Source organism: Aspergillus sclerotioniger (assembly GCF_003184525.1).
Source record: "Aspergillus sclerotioniger CBS 115572 chromosome Unknown BO94scaffold_19, whole genome shotgun sequence".
Lineage (NCBI taxonomy): Eukaryota > Fungi > Ascomycota > Eurotiomycetes > Eurotiales > Aspergillaceae > Aspergillus > Aspergillus sclerotioniger.
The window spans coordinates 330,804-350,889 of NW_020291009.1; the positions used below are offsets into that span (position 1 = coordinate 330,804).

At 53.7% G+C, this 20,086-nt stretch overlaps 9 protein-coding genes across 9 annotated transcripts; 3 read left to right on the top strand and 6 right to left on the bottom strand.

The window, feature by feature from the left end:
- Positions 1-95: 95 nt before the first annotated feature.
- Positions 96-2,467, bottom strand: BO94DRAFT_536635 (MFS transporter). Its single transcript, XM_025612060.1, has 4 exons — positions 1,893-2,467; positions 1,818-1,839; positions 1,670-1,761; positions 96-1,619 (listed from the first exon to the last, which is right to left on the bottom strand). Exons 1-4 carry the CDS (start codon positions 2,239-2,241, stop codon positions 433-435), a joined length of 1,650 nt encoding a protein of 549 aa, XP_025465942.1. The 5' UTR covers positions 2,242-2,467; the 3' UTR covers positions 96-432.
- Positions 2,468-2,591: 124 nt separating this feature from the next.
- Positions 2,592-3,004, top strand: BO94DRAFT_587056 (uncharacterized protein; the record flags this gene model as incomplete). The annotated part of the gene is made up of 2 exons (XM_025615798.1): positions 2,592-2,793; positions 2,859-3,004. The coding sequence occupies 2 exons, from the start codon at positions 2,592-2,594 to the stop codon at positions 3,002-3,004; spliced, it is 348 nt and encodes a 115-aa protein (XP_025465943.1).
- BO94DRAFT_536637 (TTC39/IML2 family protein) lies at positions 2,936-5,919 on the bottom strand. The gene is made up of 6 exons (XM_025612061.1): positions 5,384-5,919; positions 5,289-5,306; positions 5,129-5,205; positions 4,976-5,042; positions 3,923-4,926; positions 2,936-3,871 (listed from the first exon to the last, which is right to left on the bottom strand). The coding sequence occupies exons 1-6, from the start codon at positions 5,472-5,474 to the stop codon at positions 3,035-3,037; spliced, it is 2,094 nt and encodes a 697-aa protein (XP_025465944.1). The 5' UTR covers positions 5,475-5,919; the 3' UTR covers positions 2,936-3,034.
- A 162-nt stretch (positions 5,920-6,081) lies between these two features.
- BO94DRAFT_625536 (proteasome regulatory particle lid subunit SEM1) lies at positions 6,082-6,672 on the top strand (the record flags this gene model as incomplete). The annotated part of the gene is made up of 2 exons (XM_025617293.1): positions 6,082-6,400; positions 6,512-6,672. The coding sequence occupies exons 1-2, from the start codon at positions 6,286-6,288 to the stop codon at positions 6,670-6,672; spliced, it is 276 nt and encodes a 91-aa protein (XP_025465945.1). The 5' UTR covers positions 6,082-6,285.
- A 598-nt stretch (positions 6,673-7,270) lies between these two features.
- pgkA (phosphoglycerate kinase pgkA) lies at positions 7,271-9,273 on the bottom strand. Its single transcript, XM_025605570.1, has 4 exons — positions 9,008-9,273; positions 8,793-8,872; positions 8,277-8,697; positions 7,271-8,209 (listed from the first exon to the last, which is right to left on the bottom strand). Exons 2-4 carry the CDS (start codon positions 8,856-8,858, stop codon positions 7,443-7,445), a joined length of 1,254 nt encoding a protein of 417 aa, XP_025465946.1. The 5' UTR covers positions 8,859-8,872; positions 9,008-9,273; the 3' UTR covers positions 7,271-7,442.
- Positions 9,274-9,572: 299 nt separating this feature from the next.
- Positions 9,573-10,707, bottom strand: BO94DRAFT_469673 (Mpv17/PMP22 family protein; the record flags this gene model as incomplete). Its single annotated transcript, XM_025608297.1, has 6 exons — positions 9,573-9,644; positions 9,698-9,864; positions 9,923-10,262; positions 10,336-10,361; positions 10,429-10,519; positions 10,642-10,707. The coding sequence occupies 6 exons, from the start codon at positions 10,705-10,707 to the stop codon at positions 9,573-9,575; spliced, it is 762 nt and encodes a 253-aa protein (XP_025465947.1).
- Positions 10,708-11,280: 573 nt separating this feature from the next.
- On the bottom strand, positions 11,281-13,498 carry BO94DRAFT_536643 (TRAPP trafficking subunit Trs65 domain-containing protein). The gene is made up of 4 exons (XM_025612062.1): positions 13,212-13,498; positions 12,880-13,149; positions 11,703-12,828; positions 11,281-11,636 (listed from the first exon to the last, which is right to left on the bottom strand). The coding sequence occupies exons 1-4, from the start codon at positions 13,384-13,386 to the stop codon at positions 11,447-11,449; spliced, it is 1,761 nt and encodes a 586-aa protein (XP_025465948.1). The 5' UTR covers positions 13,387-13,498; the 3' UTR covers positions 11,281-11,446.
- A 163-nt stretch (positions 13,499-13,661) lies between these two features.
- BO94DRAFT_495377 (snoRNA-splicing protein PRP40) lies at positions 13,662-16,394 on the top strand. Its single transcript, XM_025609260.1, has 4 exons — positions 13,662-13,838; positions 13,900-14,054; positions 14,113-15,169; positions 15,228-16,394. Exons 1-4 carry the CDS (start codon positions 13,698-13,700, stop codon positions 16,266-16,268), a joined length of 2,394 nt encoding a protein of 797 aa, XP_025465949.1. The 5' UTR covers positions 13,662-13,697; the 3' UTR covers positions 16,269-16,394.
- A 964-nt stretch (positions 16,395-17,358) lies between these two features.
- Positions 17,359-19,577, bottom strand: BO94DRAFT_120277 (ABC transporter family protein). The gene is made up of 5 exons (XM_025605571.1): positions 19,165-19,577; positions 18,949-19,110; positions 18,799-18,895; positions 17,666-18,737; positions 17,359-17,593 (listed from the first exon to the last, which is right to left on the bottom strand). The coding sequence occupies exons 1-5, from the start codon at positions 19,328-19,330 to the stop codon at positions 17,570-17,572; spliced, it is 1,521 nt and encodes a 506-aa protein (XP_025465950.1). The 5' UTR covers positions 19,331-19,577; the 3' UTR covers positions 17,359-17,569.
- Positions 19,578-20,086: the final 509 nt, after the last annotated feature.

Genomic DNA, 20,086 nt, shown 5'->3' on the forward strand with positions numbered 1-20,086 from the left:
GGACGCCGCGGTGCGGCCTTTCCTTCTTTTCCTTCCTTACACTCCATAGTCCATATCATTCCGAACTCTCTATCTATACTGAATAATCAAATAAAGTCTATTTATCTATTACCTAATCAAACCCATCTATATGTTAAGTTCCTAGACATTAATCGTAAGCTATGTAAAGTAAAGTAAATCATGCTGTCTATCCATCCCGGCCGTTGCAGGCGTATGCGTGAAACCCAACAATTAGATCAGAGGTATCTCGAACGAAATAGCGAAATGAAATGAAGAAACTTTTTCGGCCTGGTGAGGGTTATCCTTCCCCTTTTGGTGGGGGGGGGGGGTTTTCCAGGGTGGGTAGGTGGGTATATGCGCGTTGCGCACTCGTTATTACTTCCGAAGAGACAATGTCTCAAGGGTAAAGGAAGGTAAAGGTAAGTGTATGGATCAGTAGCCATAAACCGAAGCCCGGGACCACTTGCCTCTCGCGCGGATGCGCTTCCCGAAAATGTAAAACAAGTACGGGATTGGAATCAACGCGACGGCCACGAATCCCAATACACTGGATGCCCAGTCCACGCCCAGACGATGGAACATGATGTTCGCGAACAAGGGGAAGCAACCTGCAAACAGACTCCGGAGGAAGGTGTTTGCAGCGACGGCACTAGCGGATACTTTTTGAAAAGTGTCGATGAGGTAGTTCAGGGCTGCTTGGAAGATGGTGAAGAAGCCGAAGCCGATGCATACGGCTCCGATGACGGGGGCGATCCATGGGATGTGAGGCGGGCTGGTCCAGCCGAAGATGAAGAGGCCGGCGGCGAAGAAAATAGATCCCAGCATCATTGGGGGGAGACGGGCCTCGGGGACGGGGAAGTTATTGTTTGCTTTGAAGCGGGCGATGTAGAATTTCTGGTTGAGGAGGTTGATGCAGGCGCCGAAAAGGATGCCGACGAGGTAGGCGAGGAAAGGCAGCGCGCCGACGACTTGGTTCCAGCCGCGGACTTCTTGGAATTCGATGGGGAAGGCGGCCAGACTGAGGTAGAGGATGCCGTAGACGAAGGAGGCGTAGATGGCGACGAGGAAACAGATGGGGGTGCTGAGGAGGGCGAAGGGGCGGATGAGGTACTTGTTGCCGAGTTCTTTGAGGGTCACGTCCCATTCTTCGTGGCGTGCGTGGAGGGCCCAGTTGCCGGTTTCGAAGCGGAGGCGTTGTGCCTTGTAGACGAGGAGGACAGGCGGGTAGCTTTCGTCGAGGAAGGTGAGGTCGAGCGTGAGGAAGAGCATCATCATGATTCCCGTGATGTACTCAGTCCAGCGCCAGCCGAGGTAGCTCTGGCAGATGGCGCCGCCGACGATGGGACCCAGGACTGGTCCTCCTACGACGGCCATGGCGTAGCCGACGATGGCGGCGCCTCGCTGTTCGGCGGTCCAGATGTCGCTGAGCACGCCGCCGGTGTTGGTGACGGGGGCGGAGCCAAAGAAGCCGCAGAAGAAGCGGGTCAGCATGACGGTTTGGAGGTCCTTGGATGTAGCTGTCGCGAAGGAGAAGATGGCTGCGATGAAGTAGGGCGCCAGCACGGCCGGTTTGCGTCCGTACACCTCCGATAGCGGAGCCCATACAAGAGGGCCCAGTCCTGACCATGTCAGCGTCTGCATAGAGAGCAAAGGATGTCGCGCGACCTACCGAATCCGAACAACAGCAGCGTGGTACCCAGTGTGCCGACCTCCTCGCCAACATGAAACTCCGCATCGACCTGCTTGGTGCCCGTAGAGAAACTGCGCTTCGTCAATAACTGTTCGTAGGTCAATCGGCGAAAGAGGAACAAGCATACATCGAACTAGCCCAAGTCGCACCTAGCAAACAAACGGTCAGTCAATCGCCCAGTCACGAGGGGTCTCGCACATACCCATTGTAGTCAACCCATACAGCAGCGTTGTGATGGCCTTCTTGCGGAAACTCCAATTCATCGGCCGATACGGATCGTCGGGCCCTTCAAAGTCGACAATCACATCCTCGGAGGTTTTGGTATGCGACAACGGATGCGTGAAGCGGGCGGTTTGGCCGGGATCGCGACTGCGAATGCGCGAAATCACCGAGTGCGCGCGGTTCTCGAATGCCGACAATCCTGAGGCCGCCGTGGTCTGCTTCTCCAATGCGGCGGGATCGTCGGGGTGCATCGATGATGCGCCGTGGGCGTCGGACGAGTCCACATCGTCGGACGAGAAGGACGAGCGAGTAGAATCGTGTCGCGACATCTTCAGGAACAATTTCCGTAAATTTTGCCTGCAAAAAGCCAATCCACACCCAGCGTGCAAGAATGATATCACACGGCAGGTCCCAAAAAAGTCCAAAGCCGGTAAAAAATCTCCTATCTCCGAAGCGATGTGGGAAAGAATATTGCCGCCCGAACAATGGTCCGAGCAATACTACTTGAAGCACGACACGACTAAGTGCTTCAGGTCAGAAGCAGTCAAGAGAGAGCAGGCTCAGGTCAAAGACTGTGCCAAACAGGATGTGCCAGTACCTTTAAGGCACTGTTTCGCGTTGATCCGAAGCCCGAAGCCGTGTTATCCGAGCCCAGCGTCATAGCATCGGACGTCCGACCATGGCCACCATCCACGCTGATTCGACTATTCGGTGGACTGTTCCGCCGGAGCGACGTCAATCGCTGCATCGCTGGATACATCATGCCTTGATTGCCCAGGCACATCATGAGTCACATCTGCTGCTGCACACACGGGGGCCTGGACCGCGACAGGGCGAGAAGCACAAAGGTTGTCATGGACGGATGCATCCGACGGAGGAACGTGACAGCCCGGATACTTATCCGCCCCGCTGCGATCGTCACCGCTAACAGTCGGTCAAACTCAAGGCATCAAGCTCGATAAGAGATCGACACAGGTCACCCACCTCCTCTACCGTCTCTACGCGCTCCTACGTGGGCTCGACCCCAGCAAACAATCATCCATTGCTCCGTCTATCCATAGTCTTATCGTTATGTCAAATGCTCGGCAGTAAATGTACAGCGTCATGATACATCAATCATCATCAACCAGAGGTCGTCGCGTGCGCGCTCTCCCATTTTTCCACCGCCTCCATCGCCGCCGTCACCTTGAGCCCAACCCGCGCGTCTAGTTCGTAGCTCTCCCATTTGGCCGCCTTCTCCAAGTGCTCCTTGCACTCCCGCACTTGGCGCCGCTCCAGCTGCGTGTCACTCTCATTGCTGCCCGTGACCGACTTTTCAGACGAGTCTGGCCCTCCGTGGACGGCACAATAGGTCGCACGCTCCATCCACAGGTTAGCCGCCATCTCAAAGTGCGCCACCGGGTAGATCCAGTCATCCTTCAAGTGCCCCGTGAACTGAGACTTGTCCTGGCTGAAAATGCTCGTGCGAATCATCTCCTTCGCCTCGCCATGCCGGCGCATCGCACGCAGGACGGCCGCTCGCAGAATCTGTAGGATGGCCTTCTCCTCCGGTCCCTCCCGCGACCACGTCTTGTTGGCATTGCTTTCAGACCACGCCAACTTCGTCATGGATTCCTCCAGCTGGTCCTGCGTCATCCGGCTGTGTCCGTTCCAGAAGAAGATCATCTCCTCGATCGGATCCACCCCGATAGCGTCCACCAAGGGCACCTTCCACTCCTTGGCGCGGGCCTCCCACTTGGCGATCTTGCGCGAGACAAAGACGTCGAAGGGTAACTGCCGGGCCATGAACTTTTTCTTGCCAGCCAACGGTGGCGCCTTTCGGAAGTACTCCGTAGCCTTTTCAGCGTGCTCGGCTGCCGCGGTGGCATCTGTCTCGGCAACGCTTCGATATAAGCTGAGATGGGAGGATCCCGCAATGTAATAGTAAAGTGATCGAGACCACGAGTTGAGGTCCACGCACTAGCAACAGTCAGTCGGTGTAGACCCCTAAGTGAACCCAATACCGCTTACCTCGAGGAATGACTCGGCACAGAGCTCGTACTTGTGGAGATACATAGCATTTAGACTCCGTTCAAAAACCCGCAGCGCTTCGACCTGCTTGAGGGGACTGCGGTCTTTACCACACAGCAGCTCCAAAGCCACATCAAGTTTCTTGTTCGCACCGTTCATCCGCGACTCCTCTAACAGCCACAGCTGACTCTTCGGGAACCGCTTCCTCATGAGCGCCAGCAACGCTTCGAGCCGCTCCTGGGGATACCCCTGTACATCGTCGCCCGAGACGGGGTCGGGCATGATGTCGCAGTAGCGAACAAATCCATTGGAATATCCGAGAATGGCGAACGCGGAGAGGGCTCCAATCAAGTTGTTAAACTTGCTGGCTTGCCAAAGCATCCTCAGCCCGCGATCCTTATCCCCGTGAAAGCCAATAATTCCCAAAAGTTTGCTGAACGCGGGTGGGACCATAGAGATCAGGAGCAATAGGATTCCGAAGCAGAAGTTGGCACCGGAGTGGATGAAAACATCAATCTGGTTCTTGAAGATGTCCGAGTCAGGATCATGGCTCAGCATATCAGAAGGGCTCGGCGTCGATGCCTCGGAATCTGTGGAGAGAGACAGGTCCGAAAGCTCTTTTTTGAGGCCAGTAACTTCGACGGGCGATGCGGGAATTGACTTGGATCCCGCTCCTTGCCCCGAGGCCCGGGTCAGACTCTCTGTAGAAGTACTGTTCCCCGAGTTCCGTGCCTGCATGATGAACTTTTGCTCCATCTTGAGAATGGCGTCTAGGGCAATGTAGGCCTTTCTCAGCTTATAGAACCCTTTGATACTTTCCGTCAGGCTTTCATTCAGAACGCCGACGACTGCGCTCATGAGCTGCGCCATTGCCTGGCAAAGCGCGAACTCCGTGCCGGGAGCATATATCTGTGAGTGATATGAGTTGGGCGCATTGGAATTATGCTGCGCGCGATGCTGGTCGTTGGAAGCACTAGTCTCCGCGGCATTGAGTCGCTCCGAGGCTATAGAACATCAGTGGCGAGTCGACCCAATAAGACGATAGTTACACACCCTGGCGCATGATTTCCTGTTCAAATCCCAGAGTGGCCCGAATGAACGCAACAACGCCTCTACCAAGCTACACACAAGGCAAACGGCATAGGTCAGCAGAGGCTCAAAGAGTGTTTCGAAACACCGGCAGTTGTCTAAAAAAGGCATACACACATTATGAAACGAAGATATGCCTTCAGAAAGGCCATCTTCGGCGCCATCGACGTCGTCATTGAGAATCAAAGTGGCGGCTGGTGCCCAACAGTCAGCATAACGCCTCAGCACTGACCCCGGAAGAGCGGGGATTCGATCACGGATGAGAATATGGACATACCCCTCATAGCATCCTCAACTGTTGGGCCCAAAATATCCATGGTCAGCATCATTTACATCGTCGGCAGCGCGAAGAGGGCCTCCGTAGTCACTCACGATCTCGCAGTTCGGACAAAGAGTCCAGAGACTGAGTGGAGGCATTGGCACCCGGCTTTTTGCCATAGAGCCACGAGCCTACGCGAAACATGTTCACCAAAAGGGGCCGGGTAAGAATCGAGCTAGAGAGAGAATAATAGGCTAGAAAAGAAGTTGTGCACGAGATGAATCGGGATCAAATTCCCACCACGAGCCGAAGGGGCCCGAAGCCCAAAGGAAGACGTAGACGAAATGGGGAGAGGATCGAATCTCCCATCAGAGACGCACCGAGAACGTCGCGAGATTCCAGGAACATACCCCAAGGAAAGAGAGAGAAGAAGGGGTGAGATAATGATAGTTGAGAGTGGAGGAAAGAGTCCGGGCTAGGCTGATGGGCCAGCGATTATAAGCAATGGACCAGAACAATAATAGCGTCGAGCCCGCGGTCCACTTGCGGCGGCGAGGCGGAGCACCGGCCAGCGAAGGAAGTGCCGGGAGTCGTCGCGAACAAGGCAGTCAACGTTCACGAACCGTCCGGACGGTCATTAATTAGCGCATCGGGGGGGGGGGTTGGAAGAGGGCCCTGGGTTAGCCTGGAAACTGGAGAGGAGGGAACGGCAATGTCCGGTATGTCCGGCACGACCAGAGGGGGGAAAAGAAAGATTGGGGGAGATGTCGTCAGTTGGATTGCCCGACTGTGGCCTAGTGCGTGAGAGCCGCCGAGCTAGTTCCTCTCCGCCGCCGCCGCGCCTGCAGTCACTCACTATCAACCACCACCACTACCACCGCCACCTCCAATCCTCTGACCTGTCAATTCTCATCCCTCGCGTCCCCTATTACCTCCTCCCATTATACCACGCTTACCCCCCCTTCCACTCCTTGAAGCCACCTGTCCGCTCACCCCCTCTCCCACCCCGCCCATCATGTCGAATCCCACCCAGTCCCAGGACACCAAGGCCGAGCCTACCCAGCAGCCACAGCAACAGAAGCCCCCCGTACTGGAAGAAGACGACGAGTTTGAGGATTTCCCCGTTGAAGGTTAGACCGACCGCCATTCCTCTCTTCTTCCACGCAGAAGAGAGCTGCCCCCGCAGCCATCGAGCTAGCAGTTACGTGATGACGGGTTGCGCTGACCGACGGAACTTCCAGACTGGCCTCAGGAGGAAACTGAACAAGGATCTGCCGCCAACGGCACGAGCGCTCATTTGTGGGAAGAGAGCTGGGATGATGACGATGCGGCTGAGGACTTCTCCAAGCAGCTGAAGTACGTTTCCTCCCCGTCCACACCGACCCGCACCTACAGCGCTTAGACATCTGACCACCTTAATTAACCTGTGTATCTTTCTTCCTACAGAGAGGAGCTGAAAAAGGTCGAGGCCTCCCATTAATATATCACGTTCATTGGCGGGCTGTCGGTTTTATGAGATGAACACGCAAACCCACGAAGCAATCATCGCTTGATTACGCATGCAGCTTGCCCTGACGGGGCTCGGTAGAGAGAAAATGGACAAAATCGGGACTAGATCTCCTTGTTCGAATAAGAGTTTGCCTGATTGATGTGCCCGCCTCGGTGGTTTCGGACCAGTGGCGGGAGCGGTTGTAGAGGATGCACACCCAGCCTTAAGGATCTAGTCGGCCACGATGAAAGATATGATGGCAGGCTCGCGCTTCGATTGAAGCGGGGTGTGTCGCACACCACATTATATACCTCCTACGAGTATTTACAAAGCTGTTAATGAAAATCCAAGCCCACCGACCGACCGTTTCTGCCCTCATATCCCTTCCATCACAGCTTGGGGCCCGTCACTAGTCACAATTGCATCATCAGAACCTCTCTTGGAATAAGAAAAACGTATCTTGTTTGATTAATTATCATCCTTGTACATTACATTCGTCCAGACGTAGAATTGTTCCCCGCCTTGAAGGGGGGCCGGGAAGGCCGACAGGTACTACACAAGGCGCCTGTCCACTCGTCCACAACATGGAAGCTCAACCACAGCCCGCCCTCCTTCAAGAATCATGGGCGTATGCCTCAGGCAGCATCTCCGCATATCCAGTGTGATGGTATGTCTTTTAATATTTACTTACTTGACAGGGCAGCAACACCGGGCAGCTCCTTGCCTTCCAGGAGCTCCAACGAGGCACCGCCACCTGTGGAGACGTGGCTGAGCTTGTCCTCGACGCCGTACTTGGCGGCGACGGTGGCAGTGTCACCACCACCGATGATGACAATGGAACCGGACTGAGCGGCCGCGACGGCAGCATCGAGGGTCTTCTTGGTGCCGTTGGCGAAGGGCTCCAGCTCGAAGACACCAGGGGGACCGTTCCAGAGGATGGTCTTGGCCTCGGCAATGGTCTGCTTGTAGAGCTCAACACTCTTCTCGCCCACATCCAGACCCATATAACCATCGGGGATACCCTCAGCGTCAGTAGCAGTGCCGGTCGTGGCATCGGCAGAGAACTTGTCGGCAGTGACGTAGTCGACAGGCAGGACGATCTTGACGTCGTGCTTCTTGGCCTTCTCAACGACCTCACCGACGATCTTGCTGCCAGCCTCGTCGAACAGACTGTTTCCGATCTTAACACCCTCCAGGGTCTTCTTGAAAGTGAAGGCCATGGCACCAGTGATGATCAGGCTGTTGACCTTGGGGAGCAGGTTGTCAATGAGCTGGATCTTGTCAGAGACCTTGGCACCACCCAGGATGGCAAGGAAGGGGCGCTGGGGGCTCTCGAGAGCCTTGGCGAAGTATTCGAGCTCCTTCTTGACGAGGAAACCGGAAGCCTTCTGGGGAAGGTCAACACCGACCATGGAAGAGTGAGCACGGTGGGCAGTTCCGAAAGCGTCGTCTATATAGCATATCAGCACATCGCTCGAGATTGAATATTCCATAGGGAAATTGGGAAGGTATCTTACTGATGTAGATGTCACCAAGAGCAGTCAGTCCCTTACGGAACTCGGCAACCTTCTCCTTGTCGGCCTTGACCTTCTTGCCTTCCTCATCCTTGTAGCTGCCCTCCTCCTCGGCGTGGAAACGCAGGTTCTCAAGGAGAACAATCTGGCCACCAGTGGCCTTGTTGACGGCCTCCTCGGCCTCGGGGCCAACGCAGTCTTCGGTGAAGACGACGCTCTTGCCGAGCAGCTTCTCGAGCTCGGAAGCAACGGGCTTCAGGCTGTACTTGGGGTTCTTCTTGCCGTCAGGACGACCCAGGTGGGACATGAGCACAACGGCCTTGGCACCATTCTCAATGGCGTACTTGATGGTGGGCAGAGCACCGACGATACGCTGGTTGTTGGTGATCTGCTTCTCAGCATTGAGGGGGACGTTGAAGTCGACCTGTCCATTGAGAGGGCTAATTAGTATGGATAGCTTATCCGTGTAACCCCGCGAGGGGCACTGATGGCGGGGTTTCCGGAGCAACAACGACATACCCGGATCAGGACACGCTTGTCCTTGAGGTCGACATCGGTGATGGCAAGCTTGTTGGAGAGAGACATAGTGAACGACGGTTCTGGGGGTAGTCGAACTTTGTCAGAGAGAATAGGGGAGTGGGGGAACGAGAAGGGGAAGGGGAATTCGAAAGGGGGGGGAGGTGGTGGTATTAGTAGGACCGCCACAGGGACGAGGGAATTGGAAAAATGCCTACTTAATAGGACCGCGGTGAGCGAGTCTGGTAGTGGTCAGACTCGCATGGAAGCTACTCTTCGGCTCGGCGGCGGGGTAAGTGGTTTGGTCGGTGGTGGGGCAGCCGGTGAGAGTTTCGCCCACGCATCGGGCTGATGCGGGACTGATGTCAGTCGTCGTGGTCGATGACGGAAGGGTCCGGGCCCTCAGGGGTGAACATTGTACCTCTTAACCCTCATAGCCTCGGATCAAGTGCTGCGATGGGATCTTCTTGGTCGCTTTGGCTGCGTCCGGGGGTGGATCTATCAAATACCGTTCCGAATCTTCTCGTCTAGGACTGCCGGCCCGCTCGTGGAGAACCCCGCCTACGGGAGACATCATCAATCATTGACTCCGGTGTAACCATGTTGCTGGACGAAGACGACCTATACACCACCCATGAGAGGAAGAATAATACAACCCCCCAGAAGCTCATTTACAACGCCCAGTAAGCATACAATGACGCAGCAAAAGAAAAACGACAGACAAATAAGAACGAAAGCGTCTGAAAACCTTGCGAGAACCAGTATATGGGCCCTATTCTATCCTTACTCGTCCTCCGAGGAGTTGGTCAACGACAGATACGCAGTCCAGGCAATACCGACGGAAGAAACGAAGGGCTAGATAAAATGTTAGCAGGAGAGCACGGAAGATTCATCTTTCAGGGACTCACAATCTGGAACTGAATAGGAACAACCCGGAAGTTCAGAATTTGAACGGCCGGCCAAAGAACGAAATTGGCCTTAAGAGTCGGAAGATAAACGTCTTGGAACTTGCGCGTCAATGCTCTCCTTCCCCCTCCCTCGGCAACGGTCATGAACGAAAAGAAACACGCCAATCCTACAGAGTCTGTTAGCCACAAAAGCACCCTTTTATTCCTTCAAGGAAATTCGCATACCAAAAGGAGCGAACATGAGCTGATCCACGACAACTCTCTTCAGCGCCGGAATGGAGGGGTTTCTCTTAGTGAGAGGGAATGCCCTGGACAAGAAACCGAACCAGTGGAATTGAATGGGGGCCATAAAGAAACCATACGACATGAAGCGAGTCAGGCGCTCAAAGTCAAAGGGCGGCGGCGAATGTCTCGCATGACCCAACTCCCCAAGAGCCGGTGGCTTCTCTTTGTCAAGCTCATGGATCTCAATCGAGATGAGATCGCTGTCAGAGGGCCTGTGTCCTGCACGAGCCTTGAAAGCCGTGATCAACTGTGCAACCGTATCTGCAACTCCACCAAGAATCTATCATGTCGTCCACAATCAGTCAACCATGTCACCAGGCATCTTCAAATGCTGGGTTTAGAGAAACACTCACCGCATTGGTCACCATAGTAGTCAGGACTAAAGACGAGACAGATGTCAGTCAACCAACCCCTTGAGGCGCTTATAAAGTGAGCGTGGACCTTACCAGGCTTCTCCGCATAGTAGGAGTTGAACTTGGCCGCGAGGCGCATTGTCGCCGCCATTTCGATGAGGAAGATTATGGCGTGAAGCAATGGCTATAATTAAAGAGAAGGGAAAGGGAGAAGTCAGTAGTTGTTCTCAGCATTGAACGAATCTAGATTAAATGCCGGTTTACAGTATGTAAGGGTCCTTAAGGGTTTATCTTTTTTCCACATACCAGACGGCCGTATATGTACCTCCGATTAAGTCCATCCAGGATTCTTCGACGTCCAGCGGAGAACATGACGAAGGCGATAAATAGAAAGGAGTGATTGACGGAATGGAAGGGGATCGAAGGCGAGGGCACGTAAATCCCGGTTGGCGGTATCGGCGAGTGTATGACGCAAAGGACTGTCAGAAAGGGCGCACAGGCGAAATAAGAGCAACCTGGCCGCAGCCCCCAACAACTCCTGGACTTGTAGGCGCCGAGGCGGGTAGTCTCGGTGGGTCTCGATGAAGCAACGGGGCGGATGGAAGTGGGTTAAATATGGGTATTGGGTAAGGTCAACCAGCGATTCAAGTCCCCAGAAGTCAACAGGCAGCACCCTGAGGCTGTGAAGAGTAGACGCAAGATTCAGGTTGTTCGACCTCCAGTCATCTGCCGGTCGAACGTCCCCCGCCCCTTGAACCAATCCACTCGCGTGATCACCCGCCGTACCCTTCTCCGCCCTTCCGCCGCTTTTACTAGGGCGGGGGTTCCCTCCTTTTTGCCGCTTTACTCCATAGTACTGCCGGAGGTCCCGGCAGGGTCTTGGTAGCGGGTGGTTATTATAGCTTGCATGCGTGCATGCTTGCAGCGTGCAGATTCGAAACATTCCATGATATTCTATGATATCTGATATACAACTAGTCGTTCCTATTTTCGAACATCGATTACTCGGCATCGCGTCCTAATCATGCTGTCACGGCTTTTCCAGCCGCAGAAATAGCCAAGTTCTATGGAATATGCATCGTAGGCGGCGTTTAAGCTATCATAACACCCTCTATCCTGAACCGGTTGCCTCAATCGGTACACCCTTCCTATCAAAGGAATGGATATCCGGAAGATCTTTGATATCGATCATTTCGTTCGTGTTCACATCCACCAGGCGCACGGCTTCCAGACGGAGTGCCCCCACCGCCAAGGGAAGCAGTTTCAATTCCGTCGCAAAGCAGGTTCCAGGTAAAAGGGGACTATGATATAGTCATATTAGCCAAAGGAATACGAATACGAACGGCACAATATCAGAAGTTACTCACCCAGCCCGAACATCTGTACTCAAAGAGACGAGCTCTGCTTCCTGGCCGGCTACACTCTTCTGCAGAGCATGAACAATGTTGTCATCCATCACAGCTTCCGCAACATGGCCGTCCTTACGGCTCGTTGCCGATGAAGAAGACGGTCGCACTACATGCCCCCTTGGGTCCGGCTTCTTCCTGCGAGGGATAGCAACCATGGAGAACTTGCGGGAGGCGGCCGACCGATTCACGATGAAGACATTCCACGCAAACGGCTTTCCTACTTCCACGTGTGGGGGCCCACTAAATGAGACAGATACACCGAGGTCCGCTGTTGAATATGCCCTCTCTCTCAAGGAGCTTCGATTGGGTGTGGCATTTCCCGCTATGGAGTTGCTCTGGCTAGGCGTCATAGGCAAACTTGCAGGGCGGTTATTTCGTTGTAAAGCCTGGCTAGGTCCGCCGAAGGTTGGGTTAAGGACCATCGAGAAATCGACATTGGTCCTCCATTGCATCAAGATCCGCGGGTTGCAGTTGTCCGACAGATGGATGATTGCTTCCAATGAGATATCCAAAACACTGACCATCACAGTTGTAGATGGATTTGGGTCTGGTGCATAGTCAGGCGTCAACTTGTATATAAGGGTAACATCATCTCTAGGTAGACAACGGATGGGCGGAACAAGCCCGGGCGCGTCCGAAAGCGTTTCGATTGTCCCGTCTGACATGTGAAGTTTTGCCTTGTCGAATGTGACGTCGCAATTGAGGAAAGGTGTCACCTCGAAATCAAGACTGGCGACAGTGGTAGGCCGTCCGCTATAGGCATTCAACCGAGAATAACGTATCCTGGCACTGGCAGCAGGGACTATCCGTATGGGGTGCCCGGAGTGTTGCTGGATATGATATATGGGGTCTTCACTATATTTCGCCGGTACAACTCGTAGAAGCCTAGACGCTGGGAGGAAGGGATCTTTTTGGTCCAAGGACTTGTCGGTCGATAGTGGCTGTAGAATGTTTGCCGATGCAGGGATCAGGGGGGGGAGGTAGTCATCTCCACGAGACTCATGCTGTCGGGTTTCTGCGGGGTTGAGACTGGCGGCGGCGATGAAGACGAGGGAAGGGTGCTGGATGCGTATACGAGGCCGCTCTGAAGCCAATCAGCACAGGTAGATGCAAAAAGAAAGGATGAAGTCCTTACTGAGGAACGCTTTGACACTCCAAATCACATATACGTGGTTTCCGCCACCGGTCTCTCCCTCAAACTCGTTCACCACCACTAATGGCTCCTGTGAATCTACAACCCCTGAGAAGATAAGGTCTCGGGTTGGGGTCGGATTCTCCGCGACCGTCTCAGCGGGGTCAATAGCAAAGGCATCAAGTCGGACCTCGAGGTGTGGAAGGTGCTGTTTCAAGCTGGACGGCGAGCAATTGGAGAGTCGTAGGACAACGCGAACGGTACAGAACTCATCTATATGGCGCTGCATATGAGTAAGAGATAGAGCTCGGCCAGGACAACGGGCCGTAGCGTACCAAAGAACAGGAGGGAGCGCTGTGGTATAAGCGAGAGGACAGATGTTACATCCTCGGCGCCCTTTTCTAGAGCAGACGTCAGAGCTGCTTCCAAGTCGACATCTGAAGCATGCGGGACAACTGTGGCTAGAAGAGCATGTCTGAGGAATTCCCCGGGGATGTCGAGACTCGGCATGGCGAGACCAACAGCCGCATGCTCCTCTTCCTGTGATGCGGGTGGAATTTATGGCGTGCGCAGGTAAGCGACCGGGGTAAACTAAAGGAAGACCACAGACCGAAGCCCCTCGGTGCGCAATCTAATTAAGAGCAGCCAGGGACCAAGCGCGCCCGGTGGAGGTGATCGATATGACGAGCCGGGGGCTTGCAAACACGGCAAACACCCTTAGCGCAGGAACCCCGGCCAGCTTCTTCGAACGCGGCTTTTTCCATCCTTCTCTCATCGCAACTGCAGTAGTGTCTGTCCCTGGCACCTTCTGCATCGACGAGATGAATCCAATGAACGGTCCAGCTGGCGCGTCCTCCATTTGGCAGGAGGCGCGCAACTCCGACGGAAGAGTTTATTACTACAATGTTCAAACGAAGGCGACGCAATGGGCAAAGCCCATCGAGCTGATGACGCCGGTTGAGGTATGTATATTTTCGCCATCTTTGGGCCTTCGGAAGCTAATTTCTTGGATTTTGTTTATAGCGCGCTTTGGCAAACCAGCCATGGAAGGAATATACTGCTGAGGGTGGTCGGAAATACTGGTACAACACCGAAAGCAAGCAAAGCACTTGGGAGATGCCAGATGTTTACAAGAATGCTCTGGCACAGGCTCAGGCCCCTCAGCCCCCTCCGGCAGCGTAAGCCATCTGGAATCCGCTTCAACTATCAACATGAAACTGACTTTTGTGACTACAGGGCTCCAACTTTCGTTGCAGGAGGTGTTAGCTCGCTTTCCTCTTACCCACAGCAGCGGGACCGCGATGACTTTGATCGAGGCTATGGCGACCGACGCGGTGGGTATAATTCGATGGATTCCAATGGTATCGCGGCGGCTTCTCTCTTAGGCACCCAGCAAGCCGAGCCCGAATACGGCTCTCTCGAAGAGGCAGAAAACGCGTTCATGAAGATGCTGAAGCGCCACAACGTTCAGCCCGACTGGAGCTGGGAGCAAACCATGCGTGAAACCATCAAAGACCCTCAGTATCGTGCCCTGAAAGACCCCAGAGACCGCAAGGCAGCATTTGAGAAATTTGCGGTCGAGGTTCGCATGCAGGAAAAGGATCGGGCGAAAGAAAGATTCGCTAAGCTCCGAGCAGATTTCAATACCATGCTGAAGCGCCATCCTGAGATTAAGCATTACAGTCGCTGGAAGACCATCCGACCGATCATCGAGGGCGAAACCATCTTCAGGTCTACGGACGATGAGAGTGAGAGGCGCCAGCTCTTCGAGGAATATATTGTCGAGCTCAAGAAGGAGCACGTCGAGGTGGAAGCGGTCAAGCGTAAAGCCGCCATGGATGAGCTAGTGACTATCTTAAAATCCCTGAACCTGGAACCTTACACACGCTGGTCTGAAGCACAGGCGATCATTCAGTCGAATGACAAGGTCCAGAGCGATGATAAGTTCAGAACCCTTAGCAAGTCTGACATTTTGACTGCCTTTGAGAACCACATCAAGACCCTTGAGAGGGCATTCAACGATGCCCGTCAACAGCAAAAAGCAGCAAAGGCGAGAAAGGAGCGCCATGCTCGCGAGCATTTCACCGAGCTTCTGAAGGAATTGAGATCACAGGGCAAGATTAAAGCCGGAAGCAAATGGATGAACATCTACCCGTTGATCCACGAAGATCCCCGATACATCGGCATCCTGGGTAACTCCGGATCATCTCCTCTGGATCTGTTCTGGGATGTAGTTGAGGAAGAAGAACGGGCGTTGCGTGGTCCGCGTAACGATATCTTGGATGTGCTTGATGTAAGTGTCTGGGCTGCGATGAATGTGTTACTCCTTTCACTAACCGCTCTTCAACTAGGACAAACGCTTCGAGGTTACAACCAAGACCACCTTCGAAGAATTCAACGAAGTTGTGTCTGGTGATCGCCGCACAACCAATATTGATCCAGAGATTCTCCAGCTAATCTTCCAGCGTATCCAGGAGAAGGCGCTCCGACGAAGTGAGGAAGAGAAGCATGCCGCGGATCGCCATCAACGACGCGCTATAGATGCCTTGCGTTCCCGGATCAAACGCCTCGATCCTCCTGTCCATCCAACTGATACTTGGGAACAGGTGCGGCCCAGAATTGAAAGATTCGACGAGTACAAGTCTCTAGAGACCGATGAGCTCCGACAGGCCGCCTTTGACAAGGTCCTTCGACGCCTGAAGGAGAAAGAGGAGGACGCGGAGAAGGACCGCGAGGCCCGTGACAGAGATCGCGGGAACCGTCGGGATCACCACGATCGTGACCGTGATCATCGCAGCGGGCTGTCCTACAGAGGCGAAAGAAGAGGAACGTCAAGCCGCCAGAGCCGTACGCCAGAGCCGGATGCCTACGAGGCAGACCGTCGCAAAGCCCAGGCGGACCGTGAAAGATCCTATCGGAAGGCCAGTGGCCTATCGCCTGTCCGAGAAAGGCGGGAGGAGCGTGATCGTGACCGGGACCGTTACCGTGAGCGTGAACGGGATCGGGACCGCGATCGCGACTGGGACCGAGATCGCAGTGCCCGTCCTCTCAGCCATTACGAACGCGAGCGTCGGGAGCGTGAGGAAGAGCGTGAACGTCTCTACCGTACTCGTGGTGATCCCCGTGGAGGTCGGGATGAGCTGGATTATGGTGCTGACACCCGCAGCACCACAAGCAACGATCGTAGGCGTAGGCGCGACAGCGACACGGAAAGCGTTGCCAGTCGCTCTGCGAAGCGATACCGACGCGATAGTCGGGAGCGGGAGCGCAGCAGGGGTGCCAGGCGAGACCGGGAGCGTCGCGAACGCACTCCAGCAGCAGCGGATGAGTCCAAGAAAGAAGAGAAGGCTGTCCACTCCGGCAGCGAGGAGGGAGAGATTGAAGAAGATTAGGTGCATAGTGATACCAGTATTGGCAGACATCACATAGGTAGATGCCAATGAACGCCAACTCTACGCCGTACTCCACACCCTATACTATGAACATATCTAGTTTTATATACCTATCGCGTTGACAACTTTTTTTTTTTTTTTTTATCCGTCCTCTCTCCTGTGTATAGAAGTATAGTAACATGCGGAATTTCAATACAGGTAAATAACGACTGGCACTACATCCCTTATGTTCCCTACTATTCAGCGCATTTATCAAAAATATATAATCTTCACGGTGTCCATTCCCCCATATCAGTGGCACCCAAACACCTTATCGAAAGAACAAAATAGACCTGTTTCTTTATTTTCTTTTCTAATATCCATCGTAGTTTTGTTTTATATGAATAATAATTTGAGTATTTATTGTTGTTTCGGTGGCAAATGGAAGGCTTCAGAGCCGACGAGATTCCTCTGAAGTCAGGTGATGCTTCATCCAGCCATGTCAACATCGTCTTTGTTCAGGTGTGTCGGAGTTCTGTGTCATCTTCGTAAGATGTACTTTGTAGTCAGTGTGATTCAACAAAACATGGATCTCGCTAGCAGCTAATATCTAAGTCCTGGACTAGTGGTATGCGTTGACACGATATATAGCGGGGTTACCCGGTGGAATACTCGAGACATTACGCAAACACCGGTCAGACGACATACATGGACAAAAATAAGTGATATATACGATTGAATGACTAACAATAGCACGTAATACAATGTGTTCAGATCTTTTGGACAGTGGTCACCTAGCTTGACCTTACCAGCTAATTTTTTCTCACCGAACCCGTTGTCGGTGGACCATCCATGTCGTAAATAACCTTGGAACTCTTGGGGAAACTTTAACTCCGACATGACTGCGCCATCCAAAAACCGTTACCCAAACATAATCTAGAGACAAGTCTCGTGTCTTCACTCCATAAGATCGTGAATATGACAATATCGAACTATGCAGGCGTAGATGGGCTTGGAAGGGACGACCATGGGATGACGACATGGGGGCCAGAGAGGATTAACTGGATCAGGTAAACCGCTGCTCCTAGCCAAACACGTCGTCCATTTCCTCTTCGTCCTCCTCATCCAAAGCACCATCCACATCACCAGGGAGGCGCGCGCCACGGCAGCGGCGGCGTCTAATCTGGGCTGCAGAGGCCTTGGTAACGCCGAAAAACGCCACTACCCGAAGGTGCCTCCAGCGACGATACCGACGTCGCTGGCCCGAGTCGCGGCCATCACGTTTGTGAGGCACGCGGTCATACTTGCCAGGAACAACCTCTTCATTTCTCTTCTTCCAAGAAGAACTATGACCGTAAGTTAGTAAAATCCAGACAACAACACCAACGCGGGCCGAGACAGGGGGTTAGTAGACTTACGTAGTTGCCGCTCAACTTCTGCTCCTGGTCCATTTGACTCTGGTACTTGTTGATACGAGGGCGGTAGCTGTTGGGGTCACGGCGGAAGGTAACATCCAGGTTCTTCAAGAAGGTGTTGCAACCGGTGACCAGAGACTCGGGGGTGTTGGCGTGGGCATCAACGGAGGGCTTACCATCGAACACAATGACACGATCGGCGAGATAAGTGGCCATGATGAAATCGTGCTCGACGATGAAAGCAGTCTTCTTGGTGTGCATGATGAAACGCTTGATGACCCTGGAGGCCACAATACGCTGCTCGGAGTCAAGGTAAGCACTAGGCTCGTCAATGAGGTAGATATCAGCGGGCATTCCCAGAGCGAGAACGATGGCAACACGCTGCAATTCACCACCAGACAGGTTCTGGACTTCCTGGTCGATGAAGTCATCGATCTTGAGGGGCTTGTAGACATCAGTCTGGAACTGAGGCGACAAGAACGCGGCCTTGATACGCTTGAAGAACAATTGACGGACGGTTCCCTGGAACTTGGGGGTGATCTTCTGGGGCTTCATGCTGATGTTCAGGCGAGGAATGCTGACGCCGTTGTCGGGCTTCTCAGCACCAGCAAGCATCTTACAGAAGGTGGTCTTGCCAGTTCCGTTCTCACCCATCATGACAACGATCTCCGAATCGGTGAAACTTCCAGCATCGATCTTCAGGTGGAAATTGCCAAGAGTCTTCTCCATGCTAGGGTAGGTGTAACCGCGGTTCTTGTCAACCAAGAAATCGTCACCGGCTTCAGCAAGGCGGAAGGTGAGAGATTCGTCACGGAATCGCAAGTTCTCAGTTGGGATGTGGCCATCCAAGAAGATGTTGATACCTTCACGGACGGAAGAAGGGAGAGTGACCACACCATAAGCGGCGGGCCTTCCGTACAGCACACAGACGAAGTCAGAAAGGTAGTCAAGCACGGACAAATCGTGCTCGACAACAATGACATAGTCGTCGGGGCGGAGAAGCTCTCGGATGGAGCGGGCGGCGGCGAGACGCTGTTTAACATCGAGATAGGAAGAAGGCTCATCAAACATGTAGCTAATGCATAACGTCAGCGTCTGTTTAGTGACAGGTCAACGGTCCTAGAGGTTGTCCTTACACATCGGCTTTCTGGACGCAAACCAGACCAATGGCGAAACGCTGGAGCTCTCCTCCAGAGAGGTGGTCGATATCACGGTCCTGGACCTGTCTCAACTCTGTACTCATCATTAGCACGACAGTTACAATGTCCATCAGTCGACTCTCATACCGAGGGTGTCCAAGATGTGGTCGAGGTTGTCCAACTGAGTGCGGGCCTTGATGAGAGATCCCACGTTCTTGACAGGGCCCTTGACGGCCCTGGGGATCTGGTCGACATACTGAGGCTTCACGACAGCCTTGAGATCGTCCTCCAGAACCTTGGTGAAGTAGTCTGCACGAAGTTAGAAGTCCGCGTACTTTTCCCTGGTGCATTGTCTATACGTACTCTGCAGTTCGGAACCACGGAAGTACTTGAGGATCTCTTCCCAATCGGGAGGGTTGTCATAACGTCCAAGGTTGGGCTTCAGCTTGCCGCTGAGAATCTTGAGGGCGGTACTCTTTCCAATACCGTTGGTACCGACAAGACCAAGAACCTGTCCAGGACGGGGCATAGGAAGACGGTGAAGCTTGAAGCTGTTGGCAGAGTAACGGTGGGTCACCTGGGTTTCCAGGTTGGTGGGCAGGTTGATGATGTGGATGGCGCCGAAAGGACATTTCTTGGGGCAGATACCACAACCGATACAGAGGCGCTCGGAGATGAAGGCGATCTTGGACTCGGGGGTGACCTCAATACAAAGCTTACCCGTGCGGACGACGGGGCAAGATTTTTTACATTCCTGGCGACATTTCTAGAAGACGATCGGACGTCCGAGTTAGAAAAGCGTTGCGGCGCGAGGCAACATATATTTGGGGTGCTCGCGTACCTTGGGTTTGCACTATAATCCGCGAAGCGAGGTGTCAGTAAACGTTGATGCATCGACGGGGTTGGCAGAGTATGCCGCGGGGTACAAGGATCTTACCTTGTCACTGTTGACAATAGCAACACTGGACACCAAGATCTGTTAGTTCAGGTGCCCAAAAGACACGAACGAGGCGGAGCTGGCGGGCCATACCGGGTAAGCTTGTCAGACATGATGCCTGATGTTCAGATCACGTCGAACGCGCGAAACAGATAGTGGGGATAAAGAGCAGCAGCAAAGAAGCAGCAGCGTTGATGAGGGCGGATTCTCGAGTGTATGAGACCGATCACACCGCGACGGGTTGTACTGGCAGAATGCGAACGCGCCAGATATCTGCACAGGCAGCACCGAATAGAGAGCGAGGAGAAACGTTGCTGGAGAACCCCGATGAGGAGGGGCTCTCGAAAG

Excerpts from the sequence above, each read along its gene's own strand:
- BO94DRAFT_536635 (XM_025612060.1), bottom strand. The coding sequence starts at position 2,241 with ATGTCGCGACACGATTCTACTCGCTCGTCCTTCTCGTCCGACGATGTG. Across the intron at positions 1,840-1,892 it reads GTATGGGTTGACTACAATGG|GTGCGACTTGGGCTAGTTCG; the intron begins GTATGTGCGAGA and ends TTTGTTTGCTAG. Across the intron at positions 1,620-1,669 it reads GCTGCTGTTGTTCGGATTCG|GACTGGGCCCTCTTGTATGG; the intron begins GTAGGTCGCGCG and ends TGACATGGTCAG.
- BO94DRAFT_536643 (XM_025612062.1), bottom strand. The coding sequence starts at position 13,386 with ATGCCGAGTCTCGACATCCCCGGGGAATTCCTCAGACATGCTCTTCTA. Across the intron at positions 13,150-13,211 it reads GCGCTCCCTCCTGTTCTTTG|ATGAGTTCTGTACCGTTCGC; the intron begins GTACGCTACGGC and ends AGCGCCATATAG. Across the intron at positions 11,637-11,702 it reads AGTACAGATGTTCGGGCTGG|TCCCCTTTTACCTGGAACCT; the intron begins GTGAGTAACTTC and ends ACTATATCATAG.
- pgkA (XM_025605570.1), bottom strand. The coding sequence starts at position 8,858 with ATGTCTCTCTCCAACAAGCTTGCCATCACCGATGTCGACCTCAAGGAC. Across the intron at positions 8,698-8,792 it reads ACAAGCGTGTCCTGATCCGG|GTCGACTTCAACGTCCCCCT; the intron begins GTATGTCGTTGT and ends CTCAATGGACAG. Across the intron at positions 8,210-8,276 it reads TCTTGGTGACATCTACATCA|ACGACGCTTTCGGAACTGCC; the intron begins GTAAGATACCTT and ends TATGCTATATAG.
- BO94DRAFT_536637 (XM_025612061.1), bottom strand. The coding sequence starts at position 5,474 with ATGTTTCGCGTAGGCTCGTGGCTCTATGGCAAAAAGCCGGGTGCCAAT. Across the intron at positions 5,043-5,128 it reads GCATATCTTCGTTTCATAAT|CTTGGTAGAGGCGTTGTTGC; the intron begins GTGTGTATGCCT and ends CCTTGTGTGTAG. Across the intron at positions 4,927-4,975 it reads ACAGGAAATCATGCGCCAGG|CCTCGGAGCGACTCAATGCC; the intron begins GTGTGTAACTAT and ends GATGTTCTATAG.
- BO94DRAFT_120277 (XM_025605571.1), bottom strand. The coding sequence starts at position 19,330 with ATGCCCCGTCCTGGACAGGTTCTTGGTCTTGTCGGTACCAACGGTATT. Across the intron at positions 18,896-18,948 it reads CCACATCTTGGACACCCTCG|AGTTGAGACAGGTCCAGGAC; the intron begins GTATGAGAGTCG and ends TGATGAGTACAG. Across the intron at positions 18,738-18,798 it reads TGCGTCCAGAAAGCCGATGT|CTACATGTTTGATGAGCCTT; the intron begins GTAAGGACAACC and ends GTTATGCATTAG.
- BO94DRAFT_495377 (XM_025609260.1), top strand. The coding sequence starts at position 13,698 with ATGAATCCAATGAACGGTCCAGCTGGCGCGTCCTCCATTTGGCAGGAG. Across the intron at positions 13,839-13,899 it reads AGCTGATGACGCCGGTTGAG|CGCGCTTTGGCAAACCAGCC; the intron begins GTATGTATATTT and ends TTTTGTTTATAG. Across the intron at positions 14,055-14,112 it reads CCTCAGCCCCCTCCGGCAGC|GGCTCCAACTTTCGTTGCAG; the intron begins GTAAGCCATCTG and ends TTGTGACTACAG.